General features: G+C 42.6%; 1 protein-coding gene across 3 annotated transcripts in view; it reads left to right on the plus strand.

Moving 5' to 3' along the window:
- Positions 1-21003, plus strand: part of naaladl2 (N-acetylated alpha-linked acidic dipeptidase like 2) — a 557200-nt gene that overhangs the window by 418939 nt on the left and 117258 nt on the right. For 2 of the 3 annotated variants that reach the window (XM_085773820.1, XM_085773821.1), the window contains one exon: positions 2637-2783. The exons of the other annotated variant lie outside the window; for it this stretch is intronic. In XM_085773820.1, coding sequence (XP_085629946.1) covers positions 2637-2783 — 147 coding nt within the window. The remainder of the gene's footprint in view (positions 1-2636; positions 2784-21003) is intronic. 3 annotated transcript variants of the gene reach the window in all.

A 21003-nucleotide genomic window follows, 5' to 3' on the forward strand; every position in this document is an offset into this window, starting at 1 on the left:
GGGAGGAAAACGACACACAGGCCTCGTCACCATCACAGTCCTGCTCAGTCACAGTTTTACTCACAGTTTTTGTTTTTCCTGGTTGGTTGTTGTTGTTGTTGTTGTTGTGCGCGACATAAAGCTGTCGATATGAGTGGGGTTTTTTTTTTTTTTTTTGTTTAATTGCCGGCAGCCTGGACACACTGCCCGCGGAAGCAGCAGTTTCTCCTGCTCTCTCTCTCCACGCCGGTCAAACATCGACCCGTCTGTAGCTACTCGGTTTTCCACACACACAGGTCTGTCTCTAGCGCTGTATGTAGCCTATGGATGTGTCTTGTGTGCAGACGCAACTGATAAATATTTATAGACGGACAAGCAAACTTAATCATCATTTATTTTATTTTGAAAATTGACCGGATTCTCTCGCCTTTTCTGTGCCCGACTTCCTGTCTGGTAGGCTACGCGCTCGTTCTATCCAGCTTGACGGCGCTCGTATTTTTTTCATTCAGCGCACTCAGCTGTTGTTTCAAGCCGCTACTCTTGTAGCCTACTACCACATGATCAGCGACTAGTCGACGTCAAGCTCAAAACGTCATTGTGGAGCAGGGGACTAGTCTGTGCAACCCCTAGTGGAAAACCTGCTTTACATTGTTTTAACATTAAAAAAAAAAAAAAAATCATCATTCTGAAGGTGTGGCGGCTTTTATTTTGCCGTGGCGGTGCGCCACGATCAATTACATGTAGCGGAAACCCTGCTGTAGCGAACAGACATTGTTTGATTTCAAGTTGGTAGACCTGGGACGATAATCAATAACTCAATTTATCGCATGATAAATGAAAATTACATTTTGTCGGCCTAGAAAAATTGCTATGTGCATGTGTGTTTGATTTCCTCATCTCTCGCCTCCAAACAGGCTGGATGGGTTCACTCGTTCATCAGTCTCCGCACCTTGGGCGCGTTTTTTCCGTAGTGCTGGTTGTGTTTGTGATACGTTTATTTTATTTGTCAAAATGCTAAAGGGAAATTTCACCGTTTTGTTTTGTACCTAGACCTCATTAGACAAAAACCACTGTACCTTGACTTCTCAAATCTGGACTAGATTAATCTACAGACCCTGAAGGTTCATAAAAACACAGTCTCTGATTTGTGAAACCTTTATTCTATTTTTGAAAATACAATAAAGGCACATTTCACATTTTTTTTCAGCATATATAGACCATTCTTATAGACATTCCAATTACAATGGTAAAAAGTACTCTTGAGAAATAAAGGTTTATTGCATTTGAAAGGGTGTATATATTATATAATATTATGATACATTCTTATTACATTAGTGGTTAATTTGGTCTTAACTCACCTGCAACTGACCGAGCTTTCAGAGAAGCTCTACTGTCCCTCTCTCTTTAGCCTGGTGATTGGCTGCACTTTGTATAAAGAGTTCAACGAAGTGCTGATCAGTTGAGCCATAGCTCAGTGGATTGAGTCATAACATCAGCAAGAAAAAAACAAAAAGAAAAAGGAAAATAAAAACATCCTCGATCATCCTCTTAAAGCAGAAGTAAGCGATATTTTTGTGTTAATATAAGTCTTAACTAGTTGTATCTTCCGACAGCAATCACTTACATAGAGTGTTTGGACCGAAACACGGGTCTCTCAGTCACTCTGCTCTGCTCTGAGCCCAGGAGAAAACTTTTCTCGTATCCTACAAGTTTTATCCAATGAGGAGAGAGAACGGCATGCAGGGCTGTGTGTGCAGGGACGAGGACCAGAGCGAGGACCAATAGATCCATGACGAGGGCGGGGGCTGCTAACTCCATCGGCTGACAAGACGTTATGGTGCATTCAAGGCAACCCGTAACTCGGGTTTTTCCGACCTGTGAAGTCGTACCAGTTCGATCTGGTACGACTTCACGGGTCGGAAGTTACGAGTGGCCGTTATAGTGACTTTCACAGGTAAAACAGGTCGGAAAAGCAGAAACCCTGGTTCTACTGTAATTATGGATCACATGAACTCATTCTCCCAGCATACATTAGACTTTTAGAACATGTATTATGCAAACAGTCTGGTCTTTCATCGTTTTCTTTTTCTTCTTTCTGGGAGATAAAATTAGATTTTACACACATTGAAATACGTACATACAAAAATACTCACACATCTGACATGTGAGATGCCAATTTGCCTTGAGAGGAAAGTCCATGTAGTTGCAGAAGATGCATGGAAGTGTTGAGTGCCATTATTTTAGTTTCTACTCATTTTCAACTCACATTCACGCAGAGATATACAATATACTGTAGTATATGCCCTGGGATTCTACTTGAATTATAGACATCTTTTCTGAATGTCAATTTCTCTCCCTGCTTTCTTGTCTCTCCTCCTTGTCCTATTGAATGAAGAATGAAAAATGCCCAAGAAAAAACTTGGAAAAAAAGATTAATATCCATGTACCATGGATGCTTCATTGTTTTACAATAAAGAAATGCAAATGATTTTAAAAAGAGTCATGAGCTGATGTTGCAGGCAGTTGTACCAAGACAGTTTTATCTTGCACTTCATTAATTCATCTCTTTTCATCTCTTTTGACCATTTAATTTCTTTCATTTTACCGTGTATTTATTTTGTTTTAATCTTTCTTTTTTTCCTTTTTGTCTGTGTCAGAGACAGCTGCTGAGTTGCATTCGTGGTGGAAACTGTCCTGGACCCAACGTCAGCTCACTGCAATTGCCTGGAGATGTGAGTTTCTTTGCCAACCAACTGGCTGTTCCCACAGTGGAGTTTGCCTTTGAGCAGACTAAAGCAGAGGAGGTACGTTTAGACCCATTTCCCTGACTCTTTTAAATTCCCTGCTCCCATTTTTCAGACTGATGACCTTCTGTTCAGGTAACCCTCTCATTCTTTCAGTTGAATTTCATGCGAAGATATAAAACTAAACTAGAGAACAGAAGAGTCGTTTTAATCCTTGCAAGATACAGTCACACTGTATGTTTGACAGAGGGCTGTGAATGGATTTATTTGGATAAACTGCTGAGTTTGCCATAGGCTACTGCTTGTTTATCTTCAGTTTTTAATTGGAAGTGAAAACTTTCTTGGTATAGACACACAAACACACACACACACACACACACACACACCTGTCAGTAGCCCATGTGTATCATATGTTAAAGAAAAGTGTAATCTCTCGAAGAAATAGACACCTGCAGTGTGTCACTGCTGTAATTTGTCCAGTTCTGACATACGGGGATTTGATTTGATAACAACCATCTGCAGCCTATAAGACTAATGGTATTATTTTTGCAAAATGGATTATGTCTCTATACAAGCAACAAATACACATCATACAGCTTACAAATTATGCATGCCCCCATTTACTCCCATTAAAAATGCAGTATTGATGTTTGTTGTACTGCCTTGGGGTGGAAACACAGAGATTTAGCCCAAGCTAAGTCAGCCCACTCAAATCTTGGAACTTCTGGGTAGAATGGCAACTTTGAGCTTAATTAGTGCGAGAGATCTTCATGATGTTTATCCGCCCTCGAGGCATCTTCACAACCTGAAAATAATAGGTAGTGGAGGGTGAAAGCACTAGCTTTTTAGGAGGGAGACAAAACCCAAACTGAATTAAAAATGGTCCGAATCATAATTATGTTTGCTTAGGAAAAAGTCCTGTACGCATGCATTAGCATTAGCTTAATGGCATTTAGACAAAACTGCAGTAGCACAGATCAGCAAGTAATCCCATTTCTATTATTTCATTTCTTTACTGTGAATGTGTCCTGCCTCATTCATGTCGTACTTTCTGCTAGAGACTTCATTCAAATTCTGATTTGTAGACAAACTTCTAATGGCTCATTTATGATGCTTTTTTAAAGACCCACTCCCGTGAAAATCGTGTTTTTTGAGCTTTTCACATGTTCCTGTGGCATTTTTCTTGTGTTAGAGCACATATCAGCAGAAAAGGAAGTGCAAAATTTTTCTGCCTTCAAACTGCTGTGAACCAATGGCAGACTCAAACTGGCAGTTTCAGGGAGACTGGAGCTGACGTGTCACAGCTCCAGGGGAGGGCACTAGTGCTACAAGCTGCTGCCCCGTTCTTCATCTGGCTCAGAGGTGAAAGGCTTGACAGCTCGGTGTAGCTGTCAAGGTCTAATAGGTATAGCTCACCTGGTAGAGCAGCTTGCACTGTGTGCAAGGACTATGCTCCAGTCTGGGATCGAATCCCAGTGTGGAGTTTTACACTAAATGCGCTGAATCTGTAATTGTACAATGTCCAGCTGTCAGCAACCGGGGGTTGGGGTGCGAGGAGGTGGCTGGGCGGGTGCAAAACAGCGCAGTCTCCGCCCACCCCCCAGAGGTGAATTGCTAATGTGCATGGCTAATGAGCTGGTTTTCAAAAATAGTGAAAATATACGCACATCCCTTGCTTGGGGTGCTGGGCCAAATGGACAGTAGAAAATAGAAGCCCTTCATCAGGTCATCATCAATATCATGACGATGACCTGATGAAGGGCTTCTATTTTCTACTGTCCATTTGGCCCAGCACCCCAAGCATCAATATCATGATGATGACCTGATGAAGGGCTGAGAGCCCGAAACGTTGTGTCAGTAAAATATTCTGGAGCAAAAACGAGGTTGTGCGGGCTATTTTTTCTATTTTTCTATTTTCTAATGAGCTGGTTTTAAAATGGCCGAAAAGGGTCGCGGGAGTGGGACTTTAAGCATCATTGAAAAATCTCACATTCATCAAAGTCTCAACCTCTACTTCATTGGAAGTGTTGGAATGGCCTAGTGGATAAGGTTCCTGCCATCCAACCACAAGGTCACAGGTTCAAATCCCACTTGAGCAGTCTTGTTAGTGTGTCAGCCACTTTGAACTTTAACCAATACCACTTGGTCTGGTCACATGATCAAACTTGATAATGCATATGTGCCCCCACCTATTCTCTTTACCTCTTTCAATCTTGGTTTGTGTTAACATGTTTCTTGTTTATACCACTGCACTAAGATTGATTTGCACTGGAACTACAGCTTTGGGCTCGTTAACTTCAGAGTGAGACAGAGTGCAGTTCATCAACAGACAACAGTCTCTGCAACTGTGTGTACACTGTGGCCTAGAGGCAGAGTGAAAGTCTGCTGACCATGAGGTTGTGGGTTCGATACCTACCTTGGTCAACCATTTGAATGGTGATCACTGCTTGCACTATTTGCTAATTCTGCAACAGCGTTCAGCTGCTTTCAGCATTCACACGCATTTCCATCAGGAAATGCTACTTTATCTAGTTATTTTTCCACTTCCGGCCGACTTTCGGTGCGCTACTAGTCGAGTTGCAGGACAAATTATATATCAAAACGTGCGTCCTGATCGGGATCGCTGTGCTATTACTTTTCTCAACAGTGTACGAATTTTTCGCGACTTACGTCGCAAAAAACTGCGCAAAATTTTGCATTGAAGTTAATGGGACGGGCGGGAAAAACCACCTAGAGACTCCATTTAAACTTTAAACAGTAGACACAAGTCTTGTGTATTGGTGTATTACTCCACGTTTTGATAGGTCATATAGTTTTTGATCAATCCCCGATCAATGACCATGATCATTTTTGGAGAAATTATGAGATTATAATGGTTGTGTATTGCACGGAATGTTCGTGTCAGAGTGCGTGACATCATCGGTTAGAGTGGGAGAGATGCCAGAAAAACTCCAGATTTTTTCTCTTTCCAAACTCCAAACGGCCACAATTTACACTCTACACACATAATTTCCGCCACGTTTGTAGACGAGCTCATCCTCGATCTCATCATCTGCTCAAAATATCAGAGTGACTTACAGAATTTAAACTCTGAGCCTCTGAGTGCGGCCACGTCTGTCCCTGCTCCTCATTGACTCCAATACAAATATTTTCTGAGAGAAGCAGAACGGCCTGATGTTTTAAAACTGCTAGCGTCGCCAAAATTACCAAAATTTTCAGTAAGTCCTTAGAGCAACGTGTTCTGTGTTTTGTTCTGATAGGAGTTACCGTTTTGTCACGCGAAGCCTAAATGTGAGACCGGTGCAGAGGCAGAAAATCGCTCTTTTTCTCCACGTTTCTGTCTGTCTCAGCCTGTGGGGGCCCCTATCGCCGTGGTAACCTCTGTGATTCTCAGGCCAGAGCTCGTTAACTTCATAAACAATCCACCTGGCGCTCGTTTAAATGTTTATAAACACAGACACAGCTAAATCAGACTGACACAGGATGCAGCTACTAACTAACTATGTGTCAAGTCAGTCACACACACACAGACTCTAGAGCCAGCTTCATGTGATTACAGTTACACACACACACACACACACACACACAGTTAACCTAATGTGATTACAGCTCCTCCATATCAGTGCTTATAGAAAGATGATCATGTGTCTGTCTGATCAGCTCTGTCTTGACCTTAAGATCGTGGGTTTGATTCCCATGTTGACAGAGATGGCACAACCCGCAGTAGCTCCCGTGGCCCATTCAAAATTTCCCGAGAGGAAAATTTCTAGTTGTCCTCTCCCATTGTCATGAATACTATTGGCACAAATGTTCTCTGTGGAATGGAAAATCAATGTATGGTCTACAGCTAATCAATCATTAGTATATGCTGATGATGGACACTTTGTGTGTATAAGTATGTGTATATATATAGAAGACATTGGGTGAATTCCAGTTCCCCCCTTAGCCCTAGCCCTTGCCCCTACCCCTTCATTTTGCGCGTTCACGTGAAGTGGTAGGGGTGTCCAGATTCTGGTTCAGACGAGGGTTAGGGGGAAGGGGTAGGGCTATCTGGCCCTTCAAACGGAGATTTTTCAGAGGCACACTTCAAACCAAGGGCTGCGTTCCAAAAACAGGTTGAGTTTCCCTCGTTCACTTGCCCTCAGCCCTTGCTATGACGTCACACGGAGGCCACTTGGAGAGCGGAGGGAAAGTGGGCGGGGGAGGAGTAGAAGAGGTAAACGGAACGCACCTGCCCTCGTTCACTAACAGCTGGGACAATCACTGGTCGACCACATGTCGTAGGTGTAGCGCTGTACTGCCTCTTAAGGGGGGGTTGGCAGGTTTACGGTGAAAATTCAATACTCTATAATATCAATATAATACTACTCTTTCTCTCTGTCTGTCACTGATGATGAGCTCTGCTTCATCAAACCAATCCTGATTAAAATTCCTTATTAAACTACACATCAACTCAGGCACAGCAACTATGTGAATATGAAACGTCAGATTAAAAAGGCTCTTTAGACACGTTTTTTTGTGACAAATGAGTTTGCCTATTATATATCTCTACTAGCCTACCACTTGTAAATTGTTTGTTCTGACATGTCACTGCTAAACTAGTTTATTGAATTGAATATTTACTGACCCCTTTCATTTATTTTCTTCTATGGTGGTAAACACACAACTGGTGCTTGAGGTTCATTATCGCCACCGCATGGATGTATTTTTCGTGCACCACTGCAATGCATTGTGGGTGATATACAGCTCTGGAGTGACTATTGATGTTGACTTGATCACTCAGCCCTCAAGGGTTGATCTCACCAAGTTCACTTCAGCTGTTTAGAGAAATGGAACAGCCCTTATGATGGCGGCGGGGATTCCCCTGAGGGCAAGTGCTGAGGGCAAGTGAGCGAGGGCGACTCAACACGCTTTTGGAACGCAGCCACGGGGTATGACAAGTTTCCCAGAATGCATTTCGCTGCAACCGGCAGCTGTTTTATTTCTCGCTGTAGCGCTGTTATTACGTCACTTTGTTAGGTTTTAATATTTTGTCATGCGAGAAAGTAACTGTTAAGATCACCAGTGTGTGGTTAGTTTATCCAAATGAACCCTGTTTAGAAGTTTGCTCCGATATTTGTGTGGAGCAGATCAACGGCTCGCCACAGAGACAGCAGCCCATCTGGAGAGCTCGTCAGCCGGCCAACCTCCGTTCCCGGGAGAAAAGACAATCGCTAATTAACTTACCTGCAGGTTTTTTAAGGTTTACCACCGGATAGTTACATTCTTTTTAGGAGATAAATACTGGTCTCATTGATGAAATGTAACAATTGTGGCAGTCGCATTAGTTTGTTTGAATTAAAAGTGAAGCTTCATGTATTGGACAGAGGAGCAGCGCTGCCTGGGGGCTCTGTAACCTACGTACAGAAATCACCACATTTACATCAATAAATAAATGTTTTACAATGAACCGATCAGTCTGCATTAAATTTTATTTAATTTTATTAAGTTAACATGGTTTTGAATACAGGATTTGTGGCAAAAGCTTGTCACAAATGTGAAAGCCAGCAGGGACTACTGATGACGTATGTGATTGTTGAAGGGATGTCCCAATTTGTAGGGGTTGACTTTCAACCCTACCCCTTGTAGCTCTGTTTCAAGGGGCAAGGGTTAAGGGGTAGGGGTAGGGGTAGGGATGAAAATAAGAATTGGAATTCACCCATTATGTTTTCAGTCCATCAATCAATATGTTATCCCAACCATCTCATTCTCATTCTAAATAAATTAGGATATATGTAGGAAAAGTATGACAAGTAATCATAAAATTATCCAATATGTCACCAGAAACTAAGGAATCATGTTAATTTGAAATACTGATCTAACAACAATACAGCTAGAATATTTGCATTTCAAAATTGTATTTGTTTTTATTTATTTTTTGTGGCTCCGGTGGCGTAGAGACCGTGTGAGTGAGTCTCAGGGTACCCGGGTTAGCATGTGGCTTATAAGGGGAATCAATGCGCAGTATTTGAAATTTGACTATAGCAACCGTTTTGGCCACAGTCTTTCATATCATTCCTTTAAGCCAGGTCACATAGTCCTCACATTCCTTTAAATGCAATCTATGAAGAACACCCAGACTAAATTTCATTGCATCTGACACATTAAATTGGACTCAATCAACTGATTAAAACAGTTTGGGCCATATCTTATGAATCAATACACTATGTGACACATTCAACTGAAAAAAATAGCGTAAGAGCAGAATTAAACACTGACATTTTATATTAAGATGGTCAAAGGTCAACTTCACTGTGACATCATAATTCTATAAAACACCACAGGCCATTATTCAATTATGTAGCTCCAGAAACAGAGACTGTGACAATATTTCCTGCAACTTGGCAGGTTGATGGAGGCATTGAAATAAAATTCTAGTAATTCTAGTTTTTCCTGTGTTTTTAATTTATTTGTTGCCAAGCACATTGTAAATTATGATAGCAATGCTATAAACATATAAAGTCATTACTAAGGAATACTGTCTCTCTGTTTATAATGGTTCAGAGGTGTATGTGTGATGAATTAATGATCCACAGCCGTTAGTAGAGATCACTCCTGTGGGACTGCTGAAGGACTTGTTATGTGATTTGATGAAATTGTGCTTGTTCTTTGCTGCACTGATAGTTCAGTTAAGCAGACATAGATCTCTCCAACAGCCCATGAAGTTGTCTTAATCCATCGATGGCTGACTGTGGGGATGGAAATCAGATCTGTGTGTGAGTTTTATGTATCTGACCCCTGAGCACACTTAACATTACTTATTGATTTTTAGTAATGTACGATTATTTGAGGAAAGAAACTTACACCATTCTAGCAAAAGTGAGAGAAGAAGCTGAGAATGGCAAAGACTGAACTCATTTAGGTAATTTATTGAAGCTTATGTATATGGCTCCAACCACATGATCACCTCTAGAGCAACTTCTGCCTCTGTTTTCCAGTGTTGTTCAATATTCCAAACAGACCACTATACTATGTGATCTACTGTGTATGAAATTGTATTCATTCATTCTCATTAGCCCAGTAAACAGAGTTGTGGTGCTGGTAATGTGTTGGGAAACCACCAGATGTTGTGTAGCAGTGCCACTGTGTTTATGACAGGAGTGTGGTTCACTGAACATTTGTTTTCTCATATAGCACCTGTTTTTCTCTTACTCCATGAACCTTTCCTCCCGTGTGCAGTCATCACACCATCCTGTGATTACTCTCTCACTGTAGTCGTTTGTAAAGTTAGTTTTGCAGAGTTTGCGTCGTTGGTTTAAGGTGACTGGAGAATCACAAAGATGTGAACATATTGTAAAGTTGCAGTAGATTAAAGTTTCTAAGATAAAGATGACTCACAAATTCAAACCTGTGTCCTGCACAAAACTGAATAATCCTGTATTGCCACTGTCAAAGAAAGACACAGAAATTGCATCTGATAAGCAATACAACCATCCTATCAACATTACCAGTCTCTCTGAAAACGTGACAAAACAAAGCACTTCCAGTGCATCTTTCTTCATAACCTCAGTGTTATGAACTCCCCTGGGAGATGTGAAGCAGGTGAAGTGTAAGGGCCAGGTGAGGTCAAGGTAGACTGATCCACAAACATATCACGAGATGGGAGGTAGCTCACTTAACCCAATGAGTGGGAGGAGTTGGGTTGACCCATATCACCTGGGCTGGAGAGGCGGAAGGGAGAGACGACTTCCGGGATTACGAGACGAAGAGCGGCAGGTCTCCATGAGGAGAGACCACGCTGGCGACAAACACACACCCACACACCGCACCGGAGTCACACACCAAATGAACTAAGAACCAAGTGCTGAGTCGAGCGAGCTGGCCGGCTGTGGAGCTGCTGTGGCCGTGTAGCGACGGGGACGCCCTGAGCTACGGCCTCGCCGAGTCCGGTCGCGCCGGGTCGTACCGGGCCTAGAAGCGGTAACTACGGAGCGGGTAAGTGAAGCAACTCCCATGCTCAGGTAGATACACACACATACAGACAGGTACACAAACTCATGTCTATACATACACTTGAGAGAGAGATAACCACAGGAGCAAGCGGGAGGTTTCAGGACAGGCATAGTTTAATAAGCGAGCTAACGTATCATGTTTCATGTAATGCAGTCCCGTTTGTCCACGTGTGTTACACTCAGGCTGCAGCTAGAGAGAGAGATCTTCAAGAATGAACAGCTGATCCATTTTTCCGTGACCAGAACTAAAACCTCATTGTTCTCCTCAATCAGAGGTTCAACAATCAGCCGAATCTTCCTCTTGAACACCTTAAACTTTTCCCCGGAGGCTGAGTACTATAATGTCTCGATAATTGGCACACATTCTCTGGCCACCCTTTTTAAAGAGGAACTAAGCAGGATTTCTCCCGTGGCTATGCTACATTTTTACTTTAATTAAAAAGCTACGGAGTAATTGTGATCGTTAACTACATGACTTGTGACTTGTACGAGTGAGAACGGAGGCTCTCTACCTTCCACCTGGCGTCTCACGGCTGAAAACCAACCTTGCAACATCAGTGTAGTACCTGGCCGCCGCCCCGGTGTCCCAGCTCTCGTCTCTGCACACTGCAACACAAACACACTCCATAACCCCTAATCTTTTGTTCATGACGGCTAAGACTACACAAACGCACACGCCGTGACATCGTACATGTTATGTAACGTTATCCACCGCTCCATTTATTGATTTTTCGCCAGCTTTGTTGTAAACAGATGCACATGGGCGAGAGGAGTGTAACCAAAACAGCGTAAAAGCAAGCAGACTTGCATCGTTCCCCTTTAAATAGGGGAACCACCACCCTGGTCTGCCACTCTCAGCACTGTCCTGAACTTCCATACAATTTTGAAAAGGCTTGTCATCCAAGACAGCGCCTCAACATCCAGAGCTTCAGTAACTCTGGGAGGATCTCTTTAGTCCCGTGGGTTTTGCTTCCAGAAGGCCTCCTTCCTTACCACCGGTGTCCATCACAATGTTAGAAGGTCACCGCCCTTTGTGGTACCTATGACCCTAAGACCACAGATCACAGTTGGTGGTTGGTGGTTTCAGCAACAGGGGCTTTGAACATTGATCATTGTCATTCGATGTCCCTTGCCTCCACAGGGATGAGAGAGAAACTCTGCCGGATGTGGGAGTTGAACTTCTCCTGCGTAGAGACGTCCTCCAGATGTTCCCAGTTCATCCACACTACTCGTTTAGGCTTGCCACATCTGTCTAGAGCTTTTCCCCTCCACCTGAGCCAACTCACCTGAAAGGGCAGCATTGTAAATGGGAGATATGTGGTGTCTCAGCCCTCCTCCTCTGTTCAGGGATGGTTTCTCCACTTTCACATAGATGGCTTCTTTTACTCCTCATTCAAACCATCTGTCCTCCCTGTCCAGAATCTAAACATTACTGTCTTCAAAGGAGTGTGCCTTCTCCTTTAGATGTGAATAGATAGCTGAGACTGGACCTGAGGAGTTTGCCCTTCTGTGTTGGGCCATGCGTTTGTTTAAAGGTTGTTTTGTCTCCCCAATGTATGTGTCCCTGCATTCCTCACCGCATTGGACAGCAGTTACCACCGTTACACAGTTACCCCCGACACCTCTCACGCGCAGGGGTAGCGACCCTCTGGTCCACTGGGTTAAACTCCAACACCGCAGTGATCAGCCAGGGACTTGTGAGTATCCCCACACCCACCTGGTGCCTCACGCCCTTGGCAACTCCAGAGAAAAATGAAGTCTTGTCTAGAGATGCACCGATTGCAAAATTCTTGGCCGATACCGATTTCAGGTTTTTCCGATACCGATTTTCTATCTAAGAAATAATTATAATCATACAATAGACACGATATTTGTTTGGCTTGAGTGCCCTTTCCCAAATGTAATACAAGTACCCCTCTCCCAGACAACATTTTGCTTATATAACTGCAATTAAAACCACAACTAGTGGTAGGCTATATGATGCTATCATAACCCCCCTTTTCAAGAATAAAACATCACAAATAAGAAATAGAGAAACAAGCGCTTCTGCTCCTCAGCTCTGTGTGTGTGTGTTCATCTCTCGTGCGTACAGTATTCGACAATCGCTGTGTTTTATTTTGAAAATTGACCGGATTCTCTCGTGTTTCTTTGTAAGACTTCCTGCCAAGATTGACGTGACTCATGCACAAAATAGACCAGACGGTGAAACGATCGCTGTAGGGCGTGAACCGGCCGCGGAGGATTTGGATGCCCTAAATTACGACAGTGACAGTGATATAAAACCGGCCTTTTTAATCGGCGGCCGATTGATCGGTGCATCTCTAGTCTTGTCCATATCTATAGCTGAAGCTATGCGTGGTGATAAGCCCCACCAGATCTAACAAGTAGTGCTTCACATCCTAAACAAGCTGCAGCCCCTTCCTCTCTGGAGAGGTGACGTTCCACATCCCTAGAGCTACCCTCCACCACCCATTTGGCAGCGCACTCAACCCCAGCGGCTCCTCCTATCGGTGGTGTGTCAAAGGGATCGAGAGCCGTATAGCCTTTTCGGGCTGTGACCAACCGGGCATCATGGCATAACTGGCCACCAGGCGCTCACCGCCGAGGCCCTCAGGCTTTCTTCAGGCAGGTTGACCTCTCTTTGATTCAATTCCATCATTAGGTCTTTTTGGAGGTGGGGATGGCGTAGCATTAATCAAATCAGACATATGTATCTCCATCTTAACATTGGTATGTACTTTAGTCCATCTACCTTACTCTGTCCAGACAATTATAGTCCTCCAAAAATGTAAGGGCAAGGGATGCAGCATTTGCCCTGCTACCATACAGTATGTAACATTCATAAGCAACTCTTTGGCAGCCGTCTAACATAGCAGCACATAGAAGACAGCTCTGCAAAATGACCTGTATCAGTGGATCTGTCCACTGCAGAAACAATAAATTGTGCTTCCCTTTACTCATCTTTAATTTATTCAGCCACTACATCAGCAACAGCTATGATTATCCCATTGTAGATAAACACTTCACTGTTTGACAGGCTGCAATTTAAATCATGTTGTGTAAAGACAAAAGAAAAAGAAGCTCAAAATAATTGCTTCTATTATGGGTACTCCTTACCCTGAATGTGACCTCAACAATGAGCTTGCAGTGGCAAAAAGACTACACAGCTGTTAAGCCTCTTCAGTATGTGTTTGTTTCATCCTATATGTTTATTGTTCATTTCAGTTTATTGTCTAAAGGATTTGACCTGCTGACATTAGATGTTGCTGTGTGAATATGGTATAGAGCAGGTATGGCTTTTGAAACCAGAACCACATACCTGATAATGATCAGACTCAATCCAAAATGCTATCCACCTGATGAAACACAAAAACAAAGCAAACACCAACACTGGCAGCATGATTTAATCACCAATTAAGTAGCAGCAATTTCCTTCAGTTTATATTTCAGTGTTGTCTTTAATCATCTTTGCCCAATTTAATTAGGCTCAACATAGTTTGGGTCACATATTTTAGAAACCCAAAGTTAGTAGAACGTCTGGTTAGATCCCCCCAGATACAACATGATGTAACTAAAGTAAAGTGACACATCGCCCACTACTACTTACTCACTAGACTAAAATAATGAATATGAGACTGTCACATTTATATATTGTTTGATAAAGTGAAGACGCTACAGGAATCAATGGTTTATACACAAAATAATGGTAATAATATTTCACATCAAGTTCAACTTTGACATGTGGACCATTAGCTAATCCTTGCTGACCTTTGAGAGCCTCAGGGTGCAAAATAAAAGATAATATCAAAGCCCATTAACTTATATTTGACCTTCTCTAAAAACTACTCCAAAACAAATATTTATCCCGCATAAACTGATTAGTCATGTTACTATAACTGACTTGAGTGCTATACATCTTCCTTGCTATAGCACACATCAAACTCAAGGCCCGCGGGCCACAACCAGCCCCCGATGGAATTTTCTTTGGCCCAATAATATCTAATTAGAGCTGGCCCACCGGTATGTTGCATGTACCACGAATACACTACAAATCCCACAATGCACTGCCAGTGCGTTGGCACGTCTATCAGGGGGCCGCGAATGAGTGTCCTGGTCCCACTTGTTCATGAACACCCCTGTGTATAGAATATTGCCTCACTAACTATAGTAGTTAAAGGGCAACTTCGGTTTTTTTCAACCTGGGCCCTGTTTTCATATGTTTTTCTGTAGATGTGAGTGATGGATAATATTTTTTTTGAGGTGGCTCCAGTATTGAGCCGGGCAGGCAGCCTGCAGCCCAGCTGATGCTCTTGCATGGGGCAAGTGGCTCCCGTCAAAGTTCGCCGTAAACGAGCATTTTTTTTTCAAACTGACAGGCTCAGATAGTTACAATGAATGTCCGACAACATACTAGAAAGGAGAAATTAACGTATTCAGGGTTTTTTCTGGCCAAAATTTGGGTTGAGGCGGCCGCAGGGATACGTATCTCTCCCTCCGGTCAAACGCCCCGTCCTGATCCACATCCACTGCAAGGTAAAGGTGCCGCCAGCTGTAATAGTGTAACATCCGCGTTTTTACAGCTGATTTTAGGATGAAACTCTGAACATAAATAATAAATTACCATGGAGATCTATCCGGGTTAAACAGCCACCTTTGTAGCTGCAGCTCTCCGTCTCCGTCTCCTTCTCTCTCTCTTCACGCTCTGTGCCGGTGGGGTGTGTTTACACTCAGCACCAGGTTTGAACGGAGCGGAGTCTATGAGCCCCAATGAGCCCCGCCCCCGCAGGTACACAAGCAAGCCGCACATCAACGGCATCTTGCGGTCTGGCCCGGAGCTGAAATCAAACACACCCCTCCTGCTGCGGTCGAGTTGAACCAGTTGAAAACAGCGCCGCTGAGCTTCCATACGGTAGCCTACATTGAGTTTCAATCAAGATTCCAGCGCAGCGGCAGACAATTTAAGCGAGGCCGTGCCGACCACAGGGTCTGGTATGTTGTCGGACACTCATTGTAACTATCTGAGCCTGTCAATTTGAAAAAAAATGCCTGTTTATACCGCGAACTTTGACGGGAGCCACTTGCCCCATGTAAGAGCGTTAGCTGGGCTGCAGGCTGCCTGCCGGGCTCAATACTGCAGCCACCTCAATAAAAGTGTTATCCATCACTCACATATACAGAAAAACATAGGAAAACAGGGCCCAGGTTGAAAAAAACCGAAGTTGCCCTTTAATCAGCTAGCCCTAGAGTAAATTCCAGACTATAAGCCACTCACACTCTTTGAACCCTGCAGCCTGTACAACTATGCAGCTAATTTATAGATTTTTACTGGCTAACGGCCTCTGTGGGGAAAGATTATGTGCTGGAGACACTAGTTTTGAGTTTTGGTGCAGTGTTTAATTTTCTAACCAGGCATCTTACTGTCCTGTGTGTGCTGTGTTGATGCCGTGTTGGTGCCATACTGACGATTTTCAGGCACAGTTTGAAAGAAAGCATGTCTTAAAGAGGAACTAAGCAGGATTTCTCCTGTGGCTATGCTACATTTTTACCTTAATTAAAAAGCTCCAGAGTAATTGTGATCGTTAACTACTAGGGATGCACATGATTAACCGTTTAACCGTTAACCGTTAACAAGAACTTTGACCGATTAATACTATCGGTTATTTATTTATTTTATTAGCTCCTTATGTCGTCAACTCATGGGGGCGTGTCGACACGTGCAGAGTTCACTGCCTTCAGTCATATTTCCCAGCAAAAAGTTACACAGGAGGACTGACAGTATGAGCAGCAGCAGCCCCAGTGAAGGAAGGTCAGACAATGTAGCCTACATGGACATAGATGTGAATCACCTGTAACTACGGCGCTGGAAAAAAAAAAAAAAAAAAAAAAGAGGACGTGGCTGCTCTCCAGCCTGTTCACCTGCAGCTCTGCTGCAGCTCCACAGAGGAGCTGTCAGAGGAGCTCTGCTGCTCCTTCAGCCTGGTGTTTGGCTGCACTTTATAAAAACAGTTCTACATAACCTCCATATGAGCGCAATCAGCTGAGACAGAGCCACTGATCAGCTGTCGCGGCGCACGTGTTTATTTAACGGCAAAAAAAATTGGAGCGATACATTTTTTTTTTTTTTTTGCCGTGCGCCGCAAGTGTCTTAATCTTATCGGTTAACGGTTAATAATCGGTTAACGAGCGTCGGTTATCGGTCAGAAAAAAAATTCAAAATGTGCATCCCTATTAACTACATGACTTGTGACTTGTACAAGTGAGAACGGAGGCTCTCTGCCTTCATCTGGTGTCTCATGGCTGAAAACCAACCTTGCAACATCAGTGTAGTACCTGTCCCAGCTCTTGTCTCTTGTCTCTTGCACACCAGGACACAAACGCGTTCCGTAACCTGTAATCTTTTGTTCATGACGGTTAAGACTACACAAACACACACGTTGTAACATTGTATATGTTATGTAACGTTATCCATCGCTCCGTATTGATTTTTCGCCGGCTTCGTTGTTAACAAATGCACATGGGTGAGAGAAGCGTAACCAAAACAGCGGAAAAGTGAGCGGACTTGCACAGTTCTCTACTGTCTTTCTGTGTAAATATCTCATGCTACATGTTATGAAAACGTACGGCTTATATTCAAGTGCAGCTTATATACAGTATGTACAAAATGTATTTTCTTTTTAAATGTAGCTGGTGCAGCTTATAGGTGCGCTCAATAGTTCGGAAATTACGGTAGTCATACACAGTGTGCAAAATACCCATCAATATTCGGGGGGTCCCCATCTCCCGATTGTTGCACAATACCGATCAAAATTTTCTCAATATGCTGTAGCCTAGGAAGAGCATCAGTTTATTTTGAAATGTGCTGGGGACAATAAACATATGATGGTGTGCTCACTCCAGCAGTTCTATTTTCTGCAAGTTCTTGTGAATGTAAAAAAAACACTCATAGCCGATGATCACCCGTAACACAGTTTCTAAGCTGCTTCGTTCATGCCAATAAACATAAAAGACGCCTGTAGTTCTGTTCATAGAGATGTTGACAGGTGAGGCGAGACAAACTGCTGACCAGCTGGTCACAAGGAGTTGTTATGCTACAGTATTTCAATTCCGTGGTGTTTTTTTTTTTTCATGGCGTCTGTATTTCTTCTGACTAGTTTTCATTTTTTATATGCGGAACGAGAGTGATTGAATGAGCATGTGAGAGAAAAACAGTTGCGCACCAGATTTCACATTGCCAATCGGCAAAAAGTGAAACGAGACAGTTGAAGAGAGGAAAAACACAGAATATACAGAGGTTTATGCCTTTTTATTTGTCCAAGAGACATCACGACGTGAACAAAGGAGGATCGGATGGTGGCTCAGGTTTAGTCAAACTGTCATTGTCAGCTGAACATTTGTCAGCAGCTGCTCCAATCGCACACGTCACAGACTTTAATTTGAAGGGACAGATTAGATGTTGCTTTTGTTAACAGTGACTTTGTTGCCCATAAACATTACCATATATGTCATATCTGTCGGCTGCTGTCTTATCCTGCACAATCGCCTGCCCCTCCTCCCAACGGTGCGGCTTGAAAACTTCTCTTAGTCAGAGATGACAGGAAGATAGGCTACTAGAACTACTGTAATCAAAGCTACATTGTTGCCAGTTGTCTCCTGCCTATGCAGTGCTGTTTTGGCTGCCTGCCTGTTCGGCCATACCAACGTTTTTTCTTCATTCTTCATTAGGCTCATGCCAAGTTAGACAGACCCACCTGTATTTTGCACACTGGTCATACATCACCAAAGGTCTAGACCTGCTGTTTATTGAAAACACAGAGGTACATTCAGCTGTGCCTGGGCCTTAAAATGTATCTCTCTGATAGTAACATGTCAGATTTTCTATTACTTCCATTGTCAAATTACTTTAATCTAGTTCCACCTGTCAGACAATAATTCTGTGTGAAGCACTGCTTGCAGAGACACTCTTCCAGCCCACAGTGTGATTAAGCATTCCCCCCAGTTTTCCCCTGAACAAGTGGCAGTGGAGTGGAAAGTAAGATGCATATTCCACATACATCCCTAAATATGTCATTTAATGCATATTTGACAGGATGCTTTGAATATGGCAGCTATTTCATCACACCACTTCTCCAGGAGCGCATCAGGTCCTAATTTATTATTGGCCCTTGCAGCAGAAATACTAGTTTATTACACCAATTTATGGTGGCATTCTGTCCATTTCAAATGGTGTTTCTCAGCCGCATGTCTGGGCTGTAAAACACAGTAAATGGAGTCTTGTTAAGTGGCAGTAGATACTTGTCAGTGCCTCCAACTGTCCTTGAAGTCTGAAGCTGATGAGGAATGATAGAAAGATATTACATCTGCATCCCTCTCTCCCCTGCACAGCTGTCAGGCCAAAAAAACCCTTTGGTACTTCAAATGGAGATGACACCAGGGAGCAGTCATGCAAGCTAAGGCCCACTACCACACACCCATGTGCTGTGCCTGTATGCATATCTCTACCTGACACATCTTACTTGAAGTAATTCCACCTACAACCTTGAAAATGAGAATGACTGAGGGTCAGAAGGAATATGAACGAAGTCTGTGAAGTGGCTGGAGGAAACAGGCTGAGAGTTTGTCGCAGCATACTTTAGCCAGGTGGTCAAAAGGTCCAGTCTTTCATATGACTAACATATACAGGGACATCGTTTAGATCACGCTCTTCAGAACTTCAGAACAGGACAGCAAAGTGCCAAGTAGAAAAATGAATGAGTTCTGAGAGTTCAGAATTGGAAGATCTAACTGCCATCTGAGCGTTGATGAACTGAGCCACATCTCAATTGCCGATACAGGATCCAGTTACCGATCGGCACGAGCCTAGTTACAGAACATTTTAATCTTAGCAGTTAATGGTTATTAATCGGTTAATGAGTGTCGGTTATCAGACTTTAAAAAACAAATCTAAATGTACATCCCTACGCTGAAGGCAGAAAGACCTGCATATCTGGTGTGTTCAGTAAAACAAAAGCAGAATTAAGTCTAAACTAAACTTTTATTGATTGTTAAACTAACCTTCTAAATCTTTTGTTTTTGTTTTAAGTAACTTTTAATGTACTTTTGATACATGTAAAAGTTAGAATGCTATGGTGAAGAGAGGAACATGCTAACTTCTTTCTGCTCCTTTATTCCCAGGGTAACATTTAAATATTCATGTTCTCAGTATTTTCTATCTCCATTAACTGTTTTTGCGGTGGTCAAGTAATTTCCATGTAAACAGACGATAAAGTACAGTCTAACAGTAGCTGACTCAGCAGAGCTGATTTATTGGTGGATGAGCTGTTTGGTCCAGTTAACATTATTGAGGGAGATCATCAGCACTTTCTGTATGTCCAGCACTTTATTTCTCTCTCCAAATACTGATAGTCTAGAAAACCGCTCCCAATCTTTTCATGGCACAGCAGTTTGTTTATGAAAGAGATTATTTATCATCATGTCCCTCTGAGTCACGGCCTCTGAGTCACCATTTGTTTGAAAGATGAAAAACTTGTAGTTAGCTGTACTCAGACTCAGCCAAGTCAAGTGCTATATTTAGTTAAATGTATGACTCAGGATAGCATGAAGTTCTGACTGAATATCTTATTTTAAAGTCTGCATGCACACATTGTCTTGGATAAGTAACTTTAGTCCATTTCTCGACACTTTCTGATTTCTCAGCCCAGTTAGTTTGAAGAAGATTCATGAAGGGTTTAAATTATGTTTCATTTTGAAACAAGCCTTATAATGTCCCAAAACAACTGGCAACAGTGGATTTTAGCAAACATCACTCAAACAGTCAGACATAGTGTAATGTGGATCATCATCCTTACATCACTTCTTGACTGCAGTAGGATGTTGAATATATGATAAAGTCAAAGTGCACTACACATAGCCTGATTTCTTAGTAATAAAGGAATATGTAACCCACTGAAACAACATGGCTCAATGATGTGTTTTTAATAGGTTTTGGACAATAGAGCTCTGTAGGCCAGAGGAATAAATATTTATTAGAAAAATTGCATCTTTGTTGGTGTTTGTATGGGGCCTTTCAACAGTATAAAAAATGTAGAATATTGCAAGCTACTTTAATGTAAAACCAGGCTATATAGTAGCTACAGTTCCTCTGATCCACTTTTGATGCAACTTGCTCGATTACACTTGCTGCTGATTGGTCAAAAGGGCTTGTGCATAATTAATGGTTAATCACACATTTCCTGTTGCATCATTTCTCTTGAGTGTATCAGCATCCACCATTTTGAGCACTAAAATATAAA

This window comes from Trachurus japonicus, chromosome 4, assembly GCF_045865225.1.
Source record: "Trachurus japonicus isolate A0001 chromosome 4, Traja_1.0".
NCBI classification, from domain to species: Eukaryota; Metazoa; Chordata; class Actinopteri; order Carangiformes; family Carangidae; genus Trachurus; species Trachurus japonicus.